Genomic DNA, 20,875 nt, shown 5'->3' on the forward strand with positions numbered 1-20,875 from the left:
GACGTAATACCAGAATTTTAGTTTACAGTTTAATATAAAACAAGAAACACTAAAGAAATGTGAGAAACATAGGAGAGTGAAATACAAAATGCTGTATCTCAGAAACTGCAGTAGTTATGCCATGCCATGTACAGACAAAATACCAACTGTAGCACTCCATACAGTGCCTTAAGGAATACCACCTTATCATACATTATTCTTTCCATTTTGACCACATTTTGTGATTGTGGGACATATTTAGGTTTCAATCTAGAATTTCAGTCAAGTATGAAACATGTTATTGTACAGCGGCATCTCATGTATGGAGGTGGGTGAAGCACTGGCACAAAGTCCTTTCTACAACCATATTTATGCTACATTACAAACTACGTTGTACTCAGTGCTTAAAAAGAAATGTTGAGGATAATTAAATCACTTACTCTGGCCCAGTAGCGGAAAGCCAAAACCAAGGGAATCAGGACAGGCTCCAGTTTACCAAGTGCAGCCAGCAGGTCAGTTGTAAGGCAAGCCACGTCATTCCTAGCACTTACTTTACAGGTCAAACCACTGCAATCACAATGCAGAACAGATAAAGGGTTATCACTCTGTGATATAGATGATGCCTGGGGAAGGGGGAGGTGGGGCATCACACCCACTGTAATACAAACATCCATCAGTGTCTCCCTATGTAGGAACCTGATTTTTTTAAACAAAAAGCTACAGAATAGAATTATTTCTTTTTACTATCAACTTATTGACTGCATCTAGAACTTACAGGAGTTCATGACAGCAAAAGTACAAAACAGCATTAAGAATTTGCTCTAAGTTCTGCTGTTACTTAATTACATTATCATGCACAATTCAATAGCCAAGTATATCGTCTACATTCCAAACACTTAAATTAGTAAATTAATTAACACTCCACACCTCCTGCACGCTAAAAGTTGGTAAACACATAAAACAGCTCCTCTAAAAACTTTCCTTTAGTTTCTCAGAACAATTTTTTTCTATTCTGTTACAAATAGGAAAAGACAAGCCCACTCTTGTAGCACTTACTTCCCCAGAGTTTTAGTCCATACCTCTGGCCAGTCAAGAAATCATGTTTCATTTTGGAGGTTGCTACTTCTTAGGAATTTATTGAAACTGTCAGATGATGTGTCCTTTCTGGCAATGTGTATCTTATAAATTGTTTTTAAAGCCTTGGCTTAAAACTGCTGGCAAAAATTTTAAATAACTGAAAACCACTCTACTTTTCCCCCAGTTAACTAAAAGGAGAACAGTAATGTCAGATTCCTACACCCAGTGAGTTCTGTGTAGCACAAAAACAAAAGCAGCTTTCTTTCTAGATTACATTTCTGTGTATGAACAACTCCCTTTTAATACAAATGTAAGCTGAATGTGACAGTAATACTTCTTGTCAGGAGTGCAGGCAAACAGTTGCTATGAACAAGCACAGTAGCTCATTAAAAACTTTTTAATGTCAATCACACATACCTCTTAACATCTTTGCAAAAGACAACAGGAACTTTGGCATGGAAATCCGACTCCACATCTGAGTAGACAGCTTAGCAACAAGGGAGAAAAAACACACTTTGTTTCAAGTTTCCCAGTTCTGTCTTTAAAATTATTATATTTATACCATGATTTTTCAGAACAACTCAAATTAAGTACTGCGTAGCTAAGCAGTACCAAGATTTTCTGGCCACTTTTGATGCTTACCACCAGTATCAGAGAGCCAGGCTGTGTTTCTGACAGAACCACAAGGCTACAATTTTTAGAAGTCTTGGAACAGCTCTCACTCATGTACATATGCAAGTGGAGAGCAGTTTTTGAGTTTACTGCTTAGAATTCATCCTACAAAAGGTTAAAACTTTTTGCTTTGGCATCTGACACTACTGCCCCAGCTTCTGGCAACCTGAACTGGACTAATGGGACTGCCATTCTCTTGCTGCAGCTTCTCATCTCTCACTCACACAAGGACTGGTGTTCATAAAAATCATATTCATAAAATCAGCCCAGATACTTTGGTTGAAAACCAACCAATTTTTCTAAGTTTACAGAAAAATTGAGCATAAAAACAACTACACAGCAGATGGGATGTTAAATAGAAATGAGATGCAACTAAAACTCACCACTGTTCTTCAAGATCTCAAGCACCTGGATCAGAACATCTGGTTGACTCATCTACAATGACAAAATTAGAGCAGGTTGCATTATTGAGACTAGTATTTTCTTTTATGTTTTATTTCAAACTACTTGTGTTGCAAAACTAGTAACTCTGTGTCCTTCAAAATAGTGAAATAACGTGTCAGTATTAATGAAAAAGTTAACTGTACCTGTCTACACCATGAAACAGGTGCCAGTAAACCTCACAGCCAGCTTTCCTTCAGCCTACAGCTCTAGTCAACACTTGTGTTCTAGTTCTGCATTAACAGGATAAATAAAAGCACTTGCCATATATTCAACAATTTCATTGTCAATGTATACTACTAGAAATGGACAGCAATAAGGAATTTAATGTCAAGACTTTCACAGGGGTTTTTAAAGGTGACCATTTTAAAGCACATGCAAGTGCAGCAGTTGAGTGTCTATCAAGAATTGCTGCTATTATCACACACTAAACATGAACCAACAACTTCATTACCTAAAGAACGTCACTTTTATCCCAAATTTTAAAAGTGGAGGGTAGTCAAAACCTACAAGAGTTTACAGTCTGAATCATGAGCTAATAGAAGCACACTTAGCCAAGTCAACCATCTTCATACTGCTTCAGTGCTTACTCAAAAAAGAATTCAGAAGAAGTCTAGCATAAAACTGTAAAACAAAACAAAACAAAGCAAAAAGAACACCCAAGAATTAAAGTTATCTAAAGAGCAATGAAAACTTCCTCCACAGCACAGCTGACTCTAAATCAAAGATTAGATGCTTTGTGGTATGCTAACAGCATGTGCCCCAAAAGATGATGAAGGCAATGGAATAGAAATAAATGTGGATGTCCTTGATTTAAAAACGAGTCTTAGTTAATACAAGATAATATCTACACACCTTAGGGGGGAATTTGATATCAATGTTAACATCGCTGGTCTTAAAAGCAAATCTAGTTAAACAGGAGCCATACATCCTCAGGGAACAGTCTGGAGAGAGAGAAACATAATTATTTAACAGTTAGAAAATAAGTTTGCTTTAGGTACTGCACCTCACAAGTGGCACTCCCCTATTAATGAACACTGAACCCCTTTCTCGCTCCTGTTAAGGGCAGGCATTTCCATAACACAGCATCACAGGAAAACAAATAATTCAAATACTGTAACCACCAAATGTCTGACATTTTCCAAGCTGTTTTAAAGATTTTTTTGCAATGCAGTTTTAGTTCTGTTTGTTTTTAACATAAAATTAAATATGAAGTAACAATAACTGTCACCCTCTCAGTGCAGGATTTTATGTAACAGCTTTTGTTAAGTACAGCTTGATTTCACTGCAGCACTTAGCCAATTATAAAATTTTTTGTTGTCTCACAGACTCCTGTATCAGGCACCAATCTGTTGATTCCATCAGCAAGTTCCAGCACACAGTTCACAACAGAATATGTATATAAAGCATAACTTCAATATAATCCAAGGCACAGAATACAGTGTCCATTCAGTATTTTAGTTAATAGTTACCTGAAAAGATGCAGAACAGATCTAAACTAACTAGGAAGTACCTATTCAGCAATAATATAAGAAATGTCATCCCATTCCATAAGCAGTAATTTATCCCAATTTAGGATGAAATTTTTGCAGATGAAAATTTTGCTGTAATAGGAATTAGGATCTCCCATACTTAAATCAGCTGAAAAATGAGAGTGCTCTCAATCCTTCCCAAATCTAACACCCAGCTCAAGCAGGGTAACCCAGAGCAGGTTGTCCACACTGTGTCCAATTGGGTTTTGAAAATCTGCGTGTATAGAGTCCACAAACTCTCCAGTCAACCTGTGCCAGTGTTCAACCACTCTCACAGCAAAGAGGGTTTTTCTTGTATGTCTTCCTTTATATGTGTTCTGACCAAACTCATTCAAACAGAAACATCAACAAAATTACTCTTAAAAAAGATCTTACACATACATAGCTTCAAGCCTATTTTCACGGCTTAGCAACCAGCCCTCTCAGAATGAAAGTCTGTATGGTTAATAATAATAATAATTTGCAATTTCTTCCAATGGCTTATCATAGTACTAAGAATTTTTGCATAGTTCTAATGTGAGCTCAAGTGAAAATCATGCCAGAAGATCAGATGTTTTCTACACAGTGCATGAAATAAATTTCTCCGAATTTACAACTTAGGAAAACACATTCACTACAACATAGCTGGCTTTGAAAAGGAGAATAACAAACTGTCATTTACTATTACAGACTCCCCTTCCACTACTCCTACACCTCCATAGAAGCTCATCAGTCCAAACAAGACAGCCAGACAAAGTAACAATAATTTTCCTGAGTATTTATGTAAAAATGTTATGTGAAAAAGCTTTGTCTTATGCTTCCCACTACAAGTGGAAAACTCCCTAGAGTTCCAGAATAGGAATTTGCTCTAGAAGACACTTATTATAAAACAAACAGATAAGGAAACCTTCACCCTACAAATCCCTTCTATTCTATTCAGCACCTTCCATTTAAGCAGATACTTCATAGAGCACTTAAAACTAATGCTGATCATCCTGCAGATAACAAAATCTTTCTTACAGCTGTATTTTTAAAGAGCAAAGGTGAAAAAAAAGTATTTCTGAAACAAATGGACTGTATAAAACAGCACTTGATTCCAATATAGATGAAATTAAAAATTTAAAACTTTTCTTTTGCAACAATATTAGTATTTTCTTCTGTTTAGATGCACTCAACACCAAACCACTGTTAGCACAAAGTCAACATCACTGCAGCTTCAAAAATCTGATTTTAAACTCCCAGTGTATTAACTATAGGAGCTGATGTGAAATCAATGCAAAGAAGCAAATGTCAAATATTATCCTTCTTGTTATGTTATCCCACCACTTTAAAGAGGATCAATAAAGGCATCAGAAAGATGCACAAATAAGCACAATCATATTGTTCTCTTTTGGTACATCTGTTAATTCTTTCAAAATCATCTGCTAGCTTGTATTAGAAAGTCTCTATATATATTAATATGGTACACTATCAAGATAATTTAACCCCAAATGCACTCATTCACCATTAATGAAGGTATCAAAAGTATACATGCAAAAATAATGAAACATTTTCCCCTGAAGCAAATGGAGAATACCATGAATACCTGGTAAGGGCTGTTGAATAATTTTCTCCATCTCATTTACAATTTCTTGCCGAATTCTGAAGTCCTCATCTGAGATGCCTTGTTCATTTGCTGCCTCAATGAGAGTGAAACTCAGAGCAGCCAACTGTGCAGACGAGGGCGGTGGGAGCGCCCGCAGCTCATTCTCTTCTTGCTTTTCCTGAATAATTGGTGGATGATGTAAGTAAAAACTGGTATTTTAAGAGGAGATAGCCTTTTCCTCTTACAGCTATATGATATTGGAACATGCTGTTTACTGTTTGTATCCCGACCAAACACTTCCAAAGGCAGGAACTCTGCCTGGGCTAATAGGCAAATAAAATAGTGTGGTCCCAGGAATGAGAGCAGATGCTCAGTGTTTAAAACAGAGAACGCTATCTCACAGCTGGTCCATTCCTGAACCACATTTTCTGATAGTTCTGAAGTAAAATTCATCCAAGAAAATAAAAAGCTGTAATTGTTCCTACATAATAAAAGTAACTGAGCTGGAAAAGTCACATGGATTTTTTCCGAGTGGACTGTACTTGAAGGAAAGATATCAGAGGCAGAAAAAGTATTCCTAGCTCCAAGGGAATTTTATAAGTTGAGTCCCATTACTGCTTAAACAGCTGGTGCCAGAAAGTACTGGATTTAGTGCACCCAATCCAACAGCAGATGCATCAAGTCATTCGGGACTCAAGTAATTTGAGACTAAGTACAACAAACCCTTTTTTCATGAATTCATCAACTACATGATAGATATGACTGAAATAAATAATAACCATAAAATAAATTTGCACTAAGAAAAAACAGGACAGTATGAAAATGTTTGTTTCGTTCTAGGCTGCATCTCTCAACTCTTCTGTTCTTATCCAAACAAAATTAGTGTAAGAAAGAATATGAGCATTTTTAAAGTAGTATGGAGTTTTTCTATGTCACCACATTAAGATTTTTCTTCAGTTGGGAAACCACAGCTGCTGCTGAGCTTATTTGATTGTCATGTATCTCACAGAGCTGTAAACAGGAGCATTTAATGAAGAAACATTTAGGACAGTTACATAGGTTCCACCATGATGCTGCACACAACATAAAGCTATCTGGGGTAAGTGTTAATATGTGAAACTGCTCCCTGTCCTCCAGAATTCCACTCAGTGCTAAAGAAACCTCATTGCTCAATTCTCATCTTCATGCCCAGATGAAAAGCATGGTAAGAAAGTGTTTATAGATCAATCACAGACCTGGCTCATTTATTTCAGTATGATGCAATTCAGGAGATCATGAGAGAACCAGAATCCTTTACAAATTATCACTGACCATAATGTAAAAATGTTACTCTGTGAGATTTAATGGACTTATGGTATTTCAGGTGATGACTTGTACACGTTGTAGAATTAGAGCATTAATGAAAAACAGAAGTATGGCAAGAAATCAATGGAAACATATGAAAGTAATTTGACTGAATTTTGGGAAATGGTTATAGAAAGAGTAATTTTAACCATCTAAATCACAAAATCCAACATAATGGGGAATCTGTAGCTCTTCATCAGCATTCACAAAAATGGGCTCGCAAGAAAATCTGTGCACCAGTTCTTTAGAGCAAACCAGAGCACCGTGGTACCTGATAACGGAACTGGTTTTCTCTTTGTAAGCTTTAGAACTGTTTCTCATATTAAGCACATTAATAAACCCAGAGTGATGATATATATATATATAACTCTTAACTATAACTCTATAACTCTATAACTCTTCTAAACTTCACAAGTCAGCCAAAGTAAAAAAAACAAAAACAAAAAAACCATAAAAACAAATATCCCCAACCCCACCATCAATCCCTGGAGGTTTCGCTACCAATGACATTATTTTCAGAAAATAGAAAAATTGAATATATTTTTGTGTAGTATATATTTTCACCTAAGTTACCTTACATTCTGTTACTAATATGATGAACTGCCCACTACTCAGACACACTAATTCAGAAGTAATAACCAAAATATCCTTTCCTCTCTGCCTGGACAAATCATGAAGCCTTTCCTCTTAAACAGAAAACAGAAATTTGTGGATCTCTGCTCAGCACACAAACTTTCACCTAAATGAACATGACCAAAGAAAGCCAATCACGTAATGAAAAAACATTTTAATTTAAAAAATAAAATTAAAAAACGGAGGAGGAAAAGAAAGAAAAAAAATAGCCATAATCTTGTTAACTTACCATTATATTTTTCTTATGACGTTTTTCCTTAATATGCTTGTGGGCTCCTTGGATATTTTCAATGTGGACTAAGCAGAGCTTGCATAGATACTGACAGTTGGTGTATTCTGGGGAGCGCTGAGAAAAAATTGCCATAGATTTAAACAAATATATCTACCAGTAGTGCCTGAAAAACTCAATTCTTTGATTAATAAACTGCATTTAACTACTACCTAACACTTTCAATGTCAAGGTGCTTTGCAAACATTAAGCAATCTCCAAAAAACAAGCAGAAATGGATTTTTACCTGTATGGCAAGAGGGGAGAGCAAGGGACAGAAGTGAGATGACTTGAGTATTACATTTCTCAGTAAATTTAGTGAGGTAAGATTCAGGCTGAAGAGTTTAAGCTTCTTAAGGCTGACCTAAAGGCCAGTAAGCCATTCCCCTGTCAGGTGAAGCTTTTAATTACTGGATAAATCTCAGCATCTCCCCGCCTTTCTCTGAAGAGGAAATGGCACCAGCTCAGCCATGTCCAGCCCTGCTGCTGTGTCACAGGCAGCCCTGTGACAAAGGGTGTGGCCGGGCAGCCTGGGGCAACACAGCCTCTTCCTAATCCCTGTGCTCAGCCCAGGTGGGATCCTCTGCAAAGGGCTGATGCTATTCCACTCTGATGAATGCTCTGGGATGCTCTGAATTGGAGACGCTTGCAGAACAAGCAAGTTTTTCACAGACAGGCTGGCAGAGATGGAGTACACAAATGGAGAGTTGCTGCCAAGGAGATCCCCAAGCCTGCAAGAGGCAGCCAAACCTCCAGAGATGATGGGGAAGAAGGGAACCTGTTCTCCAGGGTTCACGAGGGGATACCATGGAGTTTATTCAGCCAGGAAACAATTAAGACCTGCTGGACTAAAAGGCAGAAAGGACTCTGCAAACAGAAGGGGTTGTTACCAAATAATCCACTTTATCTTTCTCATCCTGCAATTGTATTTTCTTGCTCAAACAGATCACAGATAAAGAGATTGGAAATCTTTCGAAAAGCTCACTGCAGAGACAAAAGGGTTCAAAAAAACCACTTGAGTTTTTCTCCATACTTTTTAGACTACTACAGTAACTGGGAGAGAAAAAAACTTTAACATTTACTTTAACATTTTCATCCTAATTCTAATACATCTATATTTACCTAAACCCAAAAAGAATACTGAAAACACCAGATGTTTCAACAGTGACACAACAATGAATGAACACCATTTAAAGACACTGAGGTGGACCACAGATCAGTTAAACAAATCTGATTTACCATATGGAACCTAAACCACTGTTAAATTTGGGCAAGTTTTTCCACTTACTGAATTTGACCGCTTGCTTTTGGAAAAAAAACCCAGTCTGATACTCTTCCACTACAGAGTAAATATCCATTTAAAATATTGCCTTAATTACTAATTCTCTTAACTTTTATTTTCTCTAAGACAAATACCTAGTATGATGAAATTAAACGTCCATTTGGAAAACGACTTATAGAGAGTTACATCTAGCTACCTGGGAAGATTCAAGTATTTGATGCTTGGTGACTGAAGTAGATAAAAAATATTTTACCATTATATTATATTAAAGTAAGTATCAACAGTAAAAATATTTTTTTAAATTTTATATATCTTTACAATATAGATCAACAATATGCCTAATAGATGTTACCAGGAAGTCTGAACCATATAACAACTTTCAGTTTGCCTTTATTGTGAAGACTTTTAAAATCATCTAATTACGCTTAACTCCAATGAAAAGGCAAAAACTCAAAATAACAAGACAGAAAAGTTACAGACTACTACTTGTATAAGATAGATGCACCCAAATCAGCCAGGTCTCATGAAATTTGTCCTTGGATACTCAGGGAGATAATCTATAAAAGAGCCAGTACTTTAAAGAACTCACAGAGAATGGGAAAGTTCCAGATCATCAGAAAAGAGAAACTTAAGAATATCTTTAAAGGGCTAAAGACAAGCCAAGGAATTAGACACCAGTCAGAATTAGCATTCAGAAAAATACTACAATAAATTTTTAATAAGCACATAGGGAAAAAACAGGTCAGAGGTTTGATCTGCTACAAACAAATTGCACCAACCCAATCTTAGGGTTGCTTTCTTAAAGACAAGTCTTAGCTCTTGAAGAAGCAGCAGCAGACCTTGTACTTGAATTTTACAGTCTTTGTCACTTGTCATAGTCTGAAAAGGAGACCATAAATACTATTTAAATAAAGAACAGTAAAGTGAGAGAGAAACTGCTGAGAGAACTGTCCTCAGAGCACTCGTACCTAGAAGCATGTGCCAAGTGTTCTTCAGCAGGGTCCTCGTGGGGGCAGAAATATCCACACTTTTGCTGAAGAGGTAGGAAATGCAACAGAAGGTGTGCTGACTATAAATGTATAAGATATTAACTTGGAAGAGGATACAGAACATGTAAAATGACAAAAAATTCAGAGATCACAAAAAGTTAGAGAAATGGAATAAATAAGCTCCAACTAAGTAATATCACAGCAAAGTATCATTCCTCAGGCATTATCAACTGCAAAACATGTAGTGCCAGGAAAACCTGATGGACCAATTCCTAAGGAAAGGCTATGGGAATCATTGCTGCTCCAACCATAAGCTAACTTCTGCTAAAAAAGCAGAGAACCTAAACAAAAATGCCACATTTCAGAGAGATGAAGCCAGCTTTCCTCTTTATATGTACGATTTCAGCTGAAATGAAATGAAATACACAATGGGTGTCTAAACAAAAGCACAAGAATGACCAGGAAGAAAAAACCCCCAAGACCAATGAACAAAGAGAGCCTAAAGAAGGAATGAAGAAATAAATCACAGGAATGATTTTCCCATGTGCAGAATGGTGTGAAAAAGAAGTAATAAACTTTTGGTTATTTTCCTAGGACAGCATATGAGGGATTAAAATGCTTCCATAAGATACTACCAAAAGCTTCTGTGCTACCTATGCTGACTTCAACATTTGCTTCACTAGAGATAATGTTAAGAACAATTTAGGTGAACATTTTCAAGCAGTTATCCCTAATATACTGGTGAGAGGTAATACACTAAAGAAAGCTCAAGATTCTTTTGAGTCTTGTATTCGGAGTTTCCAGAGAACCAGACTTAAATCTTTTAAGATAAAATCTTATTTAATCTTATTTAAATAAACTGTAAACCTTCAGTTCTAAAAAATTTTAAAAATACTGTTCCGCAAAAGATACATGTGCCACAAAAGGAACACTAAGTTTCCAATCCATATCATCTGCCATGATGAACAACTAATCAACTACTGGAGACAGTATCTTAGATTAGAAAGTGACTCATTATTAAGGAGAAAGAAAAGGAGGCAGCAAGCTGTAGTAGAAATACCACCCAACCAGAAATATGGTGATGGTAATGAAAGAAGACACACATTTTCTTTTTTATCTGATACATAACCCAACCTACTTTTTCAAGTCGGGAGATATAATCTCTTTCCAGACGTTCTTCAGCTTGTTTCAATCCTAGTTGCTGTTCAACTGTCAGATTGGATTCATCAATAACACCAGTGTTTTCTAAATAATCCACTTCCAATGTATGTTCTTTTGTTGATTCAGAATTCTTTATTTTACCTAAAACAAGAAGCAGTTACTTTCTACAGAGTAATTCAAGGAGGGGAAAAGTGAAAATTAAGTCTACAGAGCAGCTAAGAACCAGACACAAATTTGAGCTACATTCCAGTTTTTTATCCAAACACTGGCCAAGATCACCTTAAACATGAAAAATCATTCCAGTATATTAACCAGTATTTTAAAAATACTTCAGAGACTAATCTGCTACTAAGAGTACTGTCAAAAACACAAAATAAAAAGGTAGATTAATTTTGTCTTTCAGTCTTTCCAGAGCAGAGTAAACAAGATCCCAATGCCCTACTGTAAAAGAAACAAATATTAGGCATAGAATTATTGTAGACAAGACATTCTGTTAAGGAAGTAAGTCAGAGAACTGCCTCAAAGACGTTCACCCAAATGACCCCACTGACAGAGGCAGTGAGCAGGCAGTCCCAGCCCTCAGCCTGGAGCTGCTGGAGTCACACCTGAACGCTCCGTGACACCTCTCACCCACAGGCAGCAGCCACTGAGCTCCACAACGCTGCTGCTCCCAAACTCAGCCCACTGCTACAGGGCCAGTTCCTCCACATGCCTATGCATTGGTCACAGGCCACTCATCTCTGCAAACATCCACAGCAAATTATTCCAGTCCTTTTACATAAGCAAAAGTGAGGGTTATTTATGCTTTGTCTTTTCCTTTTTCTTTCCTTTCAAAGGAGATTGGTGCCCCCAGACTAGCAAGGAATCAAAGCTGAGTAAGTTTTCAAGTCCTGGTTTCTCAGTGACAGATGGTCCCCACAGTACATAATGGTGGTCTACAAAGAGCTGACTGATCACAGGATGCTGCCACTTGAACTTGTTTTTCCTGTTAAACACTATTAAGACAGCTAAAAAACCACACACTTCATTATTTTCCTTGTATTTCCATACAAGCAACTGCTGTAGCTGTGGGAAATACTTCAAACAGAAGGTCTACACTAGCTGGCATCTTAAACCAGCATTTTCATTAAAGAAAAAAATACATTCTAAAGAAGTGTGACAAATCCTGAGCTATGGAATTAATTATCCTGGCGAGACAAAGCTTGATCAATATATTTAATTCTGACATTGAAAAATATGTGTGAGAAATGCACACTCATAAGGGTACTGCTGATGGATGATTGGTATTCCAGAGCTCCCTAAATCAAAAAGCCACCTGCCAAAACCTACTCTAAACGTTTTTAGTAACAAAAGGAGCACAACTGAAAAGAAGTAAAATATTTCCCCTCTACCTATAATAAGAACTTTTCTTGCCCATTTTTCCCCTGATCTTTCAGAAAACCAGTAATAACTGGCATTTCCCTAAGAGGCACTGATATTTGAAAGGGTTCCCCCTTCATAAGACACTATATTCACAAAATTGCCTAAAACCCACGCACACTAAGTAGCTTACAAAACTGTTTAGGTCTTAGGCATAAGAAAAAAAGACAGCTATTATCATAATCTCTTGTTCTCTCAGCAATATGCTTGTATTAACATCATGTTCTCTCTAAATGCAACCAGCAACTTTGTACATGTGAAAAAAATAAAACGAACAGAAACATTTCAAAGCCCATTTTAGACTGTCAGCAATTGCACCAGAACAAAATGGAGTAAGTGTTAACTAATACTCACTGAAGTCATCAGGCTTCTGTTCCATTTTTCTTTGATCTGCAGCAGTCTTACCAGGATCACCAGGCTGATCAACACTAGTCTTCAAAGTATGAACTCCCACTGGATTTTCCAGCACCAGTTTCCCTTTCTGAGTAGCTGCTAAGCTTTCCATACTGACCCCATTCCCTGCAACATGGGAGCCTGGAGCATTTTCTCCCACTGGCTGGGCTTTTGTCTGTTTCAGGTTTTCCATTGCTGATGATAAATTAGAAAATTTTTTTGTTTTTCCATGACTTCGATCCTGAACATTTGATCCCAAATCTTTAGTTCCAGGAATACAACTATTTACTTTGCATGATTTATTTTCTCCTTGTTTTTCAGAACAAACATCATTTTGTTTACTTTTTCTGCTGCTATTCCCACTTGGAGAACTTCTCCCAACATCCTTCACAGATTTGTCATTTCTATTATATTTATAATTTTGATTAATTGTAACTTTGACTGTTTTGCCTTCCTCACAGACAAGACGGACTGACTTCCTTGGGTCATGATTTCCATTCTTTGAGCTCTTGGCCTCTTCCATTATAGTGAAGACCTGCTTCTCCTGTCTTGAGACCACTTGAAGTGCAATTCTTCAGCAACTTGCAGTTGATTTTAAATCCTCTGTGCAGGCAAGGATCGTAGCTGATTGTCTACTGAAGAAACAATAATAAGACATTTTTAAAATAAAGGAAAAAGACTAAATCTCTATGTAGACAGCACATTAAATAAATTTCTCTAAAGGAAGGTGTTAATGCAAATTATCATAGGAAACATACCCCCCATAGGCAAAAGTTCATTTCCACAATACACTCCAATATTAAAGTGAAACTCATTAAAATGTTGATCATTTTGATTTGTATTTAAAAGAGGAGGGCTATGAAGAGACAAAAAAAATGGCAGAACATGCTAAAAAACACTCAGTGATAAACCTGCCAACAGCTTGCTTTTTTCTTTCCTTCCTATTTCTGGCTTTCTGAACAAAAACAAGAACCAAGATGTCTGCAACTACACTGGGAAAGAAAAAATTAAAAATTAACACATCTAAAAAATACCACTCAATAAGCACACAGCTCAAATTAGCCACTAGAGAAAACTAATTCAGTTTCCAGCAAGCAAGCTCATTTTATTAACCGATTTTATAAAGCATTTAGAGAAATAGCTCAAAGTATTAATAATAAACCTGACCAATCACCTGCACCTCCTATTCTCATATAAATTGACTGCCAGTAATTAAGTAAGATTTTGCTTAGAAAAAAAAAAAACCCTCACAAATAGTAAACATTTTGTTTAGCTGCAGATTAAATTTCCTCATCTAAACCTCAGGCCTATAGTTGGTATAAGTTCATCTGAGATTTATGTTGGAAACAAAGGTTGTGTTTCCAGTAGGAAGCAGTTCAGACAAATGAGTCTGTTTGTAAGGAATCAGTTTTATTAATACAGAAAATGAAGGCAAGAATCTGCAACAAGAACTTGGATTTTTTTCTTATAACAACAATCAGACAGCAATTGAAAACTATGAGAATGAAGCATTAGACAAAGAAGAAAACTATTCTTGTAAAACTATAGCAAAATATGGAGTGCAGAGTTTTTCTCTTTCCTGTCCAGCTGCATATTTGCCAGACAAATGCATGACCTATGGAAATTTCTGGGTTTTAGAGAATCCATCACTTATCAATTAGTGAAGAAAAGAAATAATAGAAAAGTCTATAAATTACAGCTACTTTTGTACTTTAAAAACAAGAACCAGAATGAAGGATCAGATTAAAATGTCTGCTTAAAAACAAACTAACAAAACAAATCAAAACAAACACACAAAAAACCAACCTTTCTGAATATTATCAATATAAAGTACAGTAATTTTTTTCAGGCTCTATAATACAGTTACTATCTCTCTCATTTTAATGAGACACAAATCAGAAAATACTTCAGGACACAAAGCATACACTAAAAATTGTTATCTTCAGTCTCTAAGTCTTAAGATATAATTGAAAATACATATCTTTAAAAAGTGAAAAATCAAATGAGCAAACAAAATGCACAACAATTTTCCTGAAGATGCTGTTAGCATCACATATTTTAGTAAAATAAAAAACCTGAAGAAAAAAAAATCTCCATTCTAAATTTGTTCTAACGGCTAAGTATTCCATCTCACAAATACATTCAGTTAATATTGCAACTATTTTCTATTAAATACTGATTGCACCTTGGTTTTTGCTTCTAGATCAAAAATCACAAAGATTAAATAACATTTGCCTTTGGATTGTAGCCAGTCTTTCCCACAGCAATTCTACTCAAAAAGCAGCAGGAACTCCTGCCCAGCTGTACCAGCAGAGCTGAAGGCTTGGGGTGGTAAGGAGAGCCCAGGGTCCCTCTAGGTTGGCTAAATTCGAATTTCCCCAGCCCCTGAGCACAGTATAATGCTCTGTTCTAGAGACTGAACTGTTACAGCTCTGGACACACCACTGTCTTTAAACTCTACGGTGGGTTTGGGTTTTAATTTCATGTAACCAGAAGAGAAACGGGAGCATGATTTTTCAAATTCTAAACTCATCATGCTTTACTTGTTCAACCTGAAGAGGGGAGGAAAAACTCCCCAAACCAAGGAACCAAAGCAAAGCACAAAGGCAGGCAGCGATTCCCCCTCCAGCTCCGGCCGGGAGCACAGCGAGCCCAGCCCCAGGCCGGGGGAAGCGGCGCAGGGCAGCCCCAGCTCCAGCCGCAGCATCACCGCCCTTCCCCGGGCCGGGCACCGCCGGGGCTGCTCCCCCTTGGGCAACCAGAGGGAAAACCAATCCAGCTCAACACCAAGCTGGCAGCAGGCAGCAGGAGGAGGAGCACGGGCACGCCTGGCAATAACAAACAGCTCGTAGGGTGGGGACAACTCCTGTTGGCACCGCTTCCAGATCAAAGCCACCGTGAAACTCCAGCGTTGGAGGAAAAGTGGGGCTGCATTTTGGTTTTGTATGTGTCGCGTTGTTAGAGTCAATTTTTGAAAGTAGGTTTTAAAAAGATCTGCAAAAATTATTTAAATTGTTTGATCTCATCCATTAAATTAAATGTACAATTATATATTCAAAGAGAATATATAATATTTAATCAAATGTACAAATGTGATGAGAAAAAGCAACTAAAGAAACCGCTAGTAAAAACTAGAACCCAGCTAGTGAATTGAGTACTGTGATAGTGTCACATATCAAAAATGTAATCAAATGTAAGTAGATAATCTTAAAAAACACATATAGTCATTATTCCTAAGAAATATGAATAAAGCGAGGTCATGACATAAGACAAGAATACTCTGTACAAAAAAAAAAACGGAGTTCCAGAATGAAATGCAGAATCTGAAATGCAAGTGCAATAATAGTGTTGAACTTTGGAATTTCTTTTTCTTTCCTTTTTCTCTTTAATACGAAAATGATTTAGCAAATACAAAATATTTCAAACTGCTGCAACATATCAAATAGCAACCAAATTACCATCTAACAACAAACTGCAAAATAAACCAACTGATAAAACTTAGTATGAGAAACAAAGAGACCTTTCCTGAACACAGGATAGGCACAAAAAGATCGTCCTCTGTCAGATACTGGCCATCTACATATGACAGAGGGAGAGAGGGAAATGGGGAGAGGGAAAGGAGTGCCTCTAAAAAAAAAAATAACTTGGTTGGAAACAAAACAGTGGAGTGAATCAGTGCTGAGGTGGCATCTTTGTAGAAACCTGGATGGCATGTCTTATTCACAAGCTCAGGCTCATACCAAATTGCCAGACCTGGAATCAAAGAAGAATTTTCTCCCAGCCAGGATTGCAACAAAACTAGAGCATTTTGCCTGCGTCTGCAAAGTGGGGTATGATTAACCTGTTGAAACCATTGCAGTATATTTCATTTATTCAATATCCCAGTGTTAAAAGGGACTCAGTTTCCCCTGCTTTCTGAGTGTACAGTGCCTGTTACTCCTTCAAGTTCCAGCTCAGCTGTTGGCTCTTTTAAGAAAAATAATCTGGCTGAAATACAACAGCTTGAGGTCAGGCAAGATACCATCTGATTTTAAACTCCAGAAAAGTATAAAAATCTATACATGCCTACAGCAACCAAATTAAAAATGTTTCAAATAAGCTTTGGTTAGAATTCATTTTAGGCTCTCGAAAGGAAGAAACGAGACTGTTTCACTTTCATTTCTGCCTGTTTCTTTTGTTTCCTGCACCTTGCAGACTAGCATTAGAAAACTGCATTTGAATTGCAAAGAGTCAGAGAAAGGCTTACTTCCAAAAGGGGGGAATAAGAAAACCACCAAAAAACTTTCAAGAAGGTATTTTTACCTCTTCTACCACTTCTTCTGCTCAAAGTTGTTCCACTGTATTCAACTCCCTCAAACACATACATTTTGGGTCAGACTTTGATATAACAGGGCCTCTTCAAAGATGAAGGCCAAGTTAAACTGTGAGCTCTTGCATTCTGAATTGCTCTTTTGCAAAGCCTTTTATAATCATTTCATTAGCAGCAGAACTGACTTTACCTGGTTTCCTACACACTCATTTTGTGCTCCTCTGTCACACTCTGGATCACAGCCCCTTGAGCAAACAGGGCAGACGTGCTGGAGCCCTGTCTGGTTTGTAGCTACTCCCTACAAGGAAATGGAACTTCCTCCAGCTTCCCCCTCAGCAGAGACCTCTCCTCTGCTGAGCCACAATTGTTCCAGAAAACGCAGAGAAACTCAATGACCCCTTGACATTACTTCAAATATGATCTCAAATGTGGTCCCAACTGGCTGAAATGTCCAAAAGTAGAGACTAGAGCATAAAAAGGCAGCTAAAGAGTTGTAAGGCTTGTAAGTTTTGTTTCCCTGGGGAGTACTAGACAAAATATAAACACAGAAAGTACTGCAAACACAAGTGTTATCACCCTCTTTCTATAAAGCATTCCCTCCTTTGAGATAGGGAGATTTGTATTTTATCCAAGACCTGCTTTTATCTCTCCCATTATGATTGTCCTTAAGCTCAAATCTCCCAGCCAGCCTTCCAACAGTAAGTGGGGTGATTAACCTCAGTGCCCCCCTCGCCTCATTACCAATACAGCCCAGCTGAACTTCCTCAACAAAAATAAAAGGAAATTCTGCAAACACAGGATACAGCCACAGTCAGAAACAATAGGAAAGGTTGTCTTCTGCACTTTGCTCAGAGTGCAGCACAGGTAATGTCTACAGACACCCCTAAAATGCTGGGGTGGGGGGGGGGTGTCTTTTCTGATTGTTTACAGCCTTATGCCCTTTTTTCTGTCTGAGAACTTCCATAAATCATTCAAACCTCTCTCATGTTCTTTGTCAATAGTTTAAAAAAATTATCACACATTTATGTTTGTTTATGATTAACAAGACATAACTTAGTACACACCAAGTACAAACCACGCTCAATGTTTTCCCAAAGTACTTAAAACTTAAACTATAAGAGATTACTGGCCACTAAAGCGCTTCAGACTCCACCAGCCCTAAACCCATCGATATTCTTAGTAACAAACATAAGTGCTACATAGTGTTCCAGAATTCCCTCCTACCACAGGTTATAGAATTTATCCTAGTAAGTGTAATACTGCCAAAATCTACCCAGGAGGAAGTCAGCACCGTGCACATTAACTTTTAATACACAAATCAAGGATTCAACAAAACAGGTACACTGGGCTTAGTGAAAATAGGAAGCTCTGATGCTGTATTTACAATGTGGAAGATTCTAAGGAGTCATCATTAGATAAAATAACTGTGTATATATACACATGTAAAAATATGAAACACTGTAACAGGATGATTTCTGATTCACAAAAGTACTGCTGAATAAAGGAAGTAACAAGAAAGGGCTTGGCTGATAAAAAACTTAGTAACATATGTAGGTGCAAAAATCTTACAATTAAATTATGAAGTGAGCAAAATCTGCTGGATGGGAGATCCATAAGGGATATGCTTGTTACAGATTACTCTGCATTGACTCATTGTTTTTTCTACAGCACTGTATGACTCACTGAGAAGGTGAGAAAATCTAACGTCACCCAACGCCAAGAACTACCTCTTTCTGACCCTACTACTGCTGCTGCCTCCCGTGCCAAGCTGGGAAAAGCCATCCTCTCTGTCACACCAGCAGTGTTACAACAATCTCCCCTACCTCTCTATTTCATACAGGCTCCTCATGCTTTTGTACATTTTGGTTTTATATCAGAGCCACCTGCAGCAAACCCTGAAGCTGAAAGAGGGGCAGCACCTGGCCCAAATCTCCCCATATGCTGCACCATTCCTGCTGAGAGAGGAGCAGGAACTGATACAAGGGAGCTCTAACTTCAAAAACATACACAACATCAGTCCAAGTTCCCATGAGGAGGCTGGGAAAGCACAATAAAGCACTGCACTGGTTCAGAGCCTTTCAGAGGCTTCCAGAGCCCTCAACGGCAGCCACACACTGAAACCAATTTTTTCACCTTGATCTTAACCTCCACTTATGCTCAGTGCTATGCTAAATAACAACACAGCAGTATGTATTGTGGCATAGAAGCTTATCTGGATCTTGTATTTAAGCAACAGTGACCCCTTCACCCAAACTGGAATCCTTGAGGAAGGGATGCTCTTTGAACTGCTTCATACCAGCTGCAAACCAGCTCACAAACCACAGTGAAAGCAAACAGATCTTGTACCAGTATCCTTATTCACCAGCATCCAGCACTTTCCCTACTGGAAGAAACATGCTGAAAATCACGACTTCAGGAAAGCTGTCAAGAACACAGCCACACTCAGTGGACTGAGTCACAATTGTTTGTAACACAAAACTGGCTCCAGACTCCTGTGTCAAGCCTTGCTGACACCAAAAACTAAAATCTGAAAATCACTTCTTGCTGCCAATAGTATTTCATGCATCAACAGAAATGAAAATAAAATTTAAGGACATCTGATAAATTGGGTTTTTTCCAAATATTTGCTGAAACCTTAGAAGCAAAATTACAAACCAAGGATACGAGTATACATGCATTTCTGTGAAAATTAAAAAAAAGAGCAGAAATTAAATTCATGTGCATTGTTACAAAATTCAGGTGTTTTGTACTTCTAAGTTAAATAATTTATCAAGCAATATACAAAATAGTCTTAATGTGCCAAAAGCACCACAAATGTTAACTTCCACTGGACTGTTTCCATTGTGCAAATTAACCCACTAAGCAAATTGCAGGATCCTTCTTTCTATGAGTTCTCAGTACAAGTCAATACCAGTATTGCATTAGTTCACTAAAATAGTGACAAAAATAATTTACTAGAAATGCTTTCCAAAGTTTAAAAAGCCAGGATTGCAACTTGGACACAGAATATATTCTCGGTCAAGCTGCCTTATGGTATCAACATGAACACAACAATCCTGAACCGTGACTGACAAACAGATCCACAAGACAGTTAAGGGGAGCTTCTCAGGAATGTCTTACTTCCAAATACGACAGAGGGAAATCCTGCCCCCCTTTCTTTCTGCCCATTGCAGCAACTCCCTTCAGAGAAAGAACTGGATAAATGCCCTGCACAGTGCAGGTGTCCTGTGGCATCCAGCAGTTTCTTTACCATTGCAAGCTGAGGTATGAGAAGAAAGTCCCAGCTGTCCTCTGTGCAAGAACAGAGCACAGGAGGAACTTTCTGATCCCTCTGTGTCTATCTTCTGGGAACATATCCCAGTATACGTTCTGGGAAAAGGTAATTTTATCACAAAATTAATTTAATGAAGGTTTCCACTAAAGTTAAGTAGAAAAATTATTTAAAAAAGCTCACTGCAAAATTGGTATTTGTAAAAGAGACCTCTTACTCCTAATATAGCATCTTCTGCCAGGTACTGTAATTAAGTCATAGTTCCATGGCTGGCTTACTTTTCTTGTCACGGAAATTATTATGTCATAACTATCTGGGGTCGGACTATCCAAAAAGCAACCACTGAAACCGGGAGCGAAGTCAAAACCATAAACAACATGCATCCTCTATTTTCAAGCAAATGCAACGACCCCTGAATCCAGGGCACGATGCTCAGGAAGCCAAGTAACGTGAAGGTGGCACGGATATTAAAAAAAAAAAATTAGATCCATACTTAGATACAACTATCTTTATAATGTACTAATCTCTACCTTAGTTTAAA

At 37.6% G+C, this 20,875-nt stretch overlaps 1 protein-coding gene across 2 annotated transcripts in view; it reads right to left on the reverse strand.

The window, feature by feature from the left end:
• The window catches only part of TUT4 (terminal uridylyl transferase 4), a 44,155-nt gene that overhangs the window by 22,516 nt on the left and 764 nt on the right, over positions 1 to 20,875 (reverse strand). For both annotated transcript variants that reach the window (XM_079313950.1, XM_079313949.1), the window contains exons 2-9: positions 12,716 to 13,389; positions 10,920 to 11,083; positions 7,472 to 7,588; positions 5,266 to 5,443; positions 3,025 to 3,113; positions 2,112 to 2,163; positions 1,474 to 1,543; positions 420 to 546 (exon numbers count right to left, since the gene is read on the reverse strand). In XM_079313950.1, the coding sequence (XP_079170076.1) occupies positions 420 to 546; positions 1,474 to 1,543; positions 2,112 to 2,163; positions 3,025 to 3,113; positions 5,266 to 5,443; positions 7,472 to 7,588; positions 10,920 to 11,083; positions 12,716 to 13,277 (1,359 nt within the window). In that variant the 5' untranslated portion in view covers positions 13,278 to 13,389. The remainder of the gene's footprint in view (positions 1 to 419; positions 547 to 1,473; positions 1,544 to 2,111; positions 2,164 to 3,024; positions 3,114 to 5,265; positions 5,444 to 7,471; positions 7,589 to 10,919; positions 11,084 to 12,715; positions 13,390 to 20,875) is intronic.

This window comes from Erithacus rubecula (genome assembly GCF_903797595.1).
Source record: "Erithacus rubecula genome assembly, chromosome: 10".
NCBI classification, from domain to species: domain Eukaryota; kingdom Metazoa; phylum Chordata; class Aves; order Passeriformes; family Muscicapidae; genus Erithacus; species Erithacus rubecula.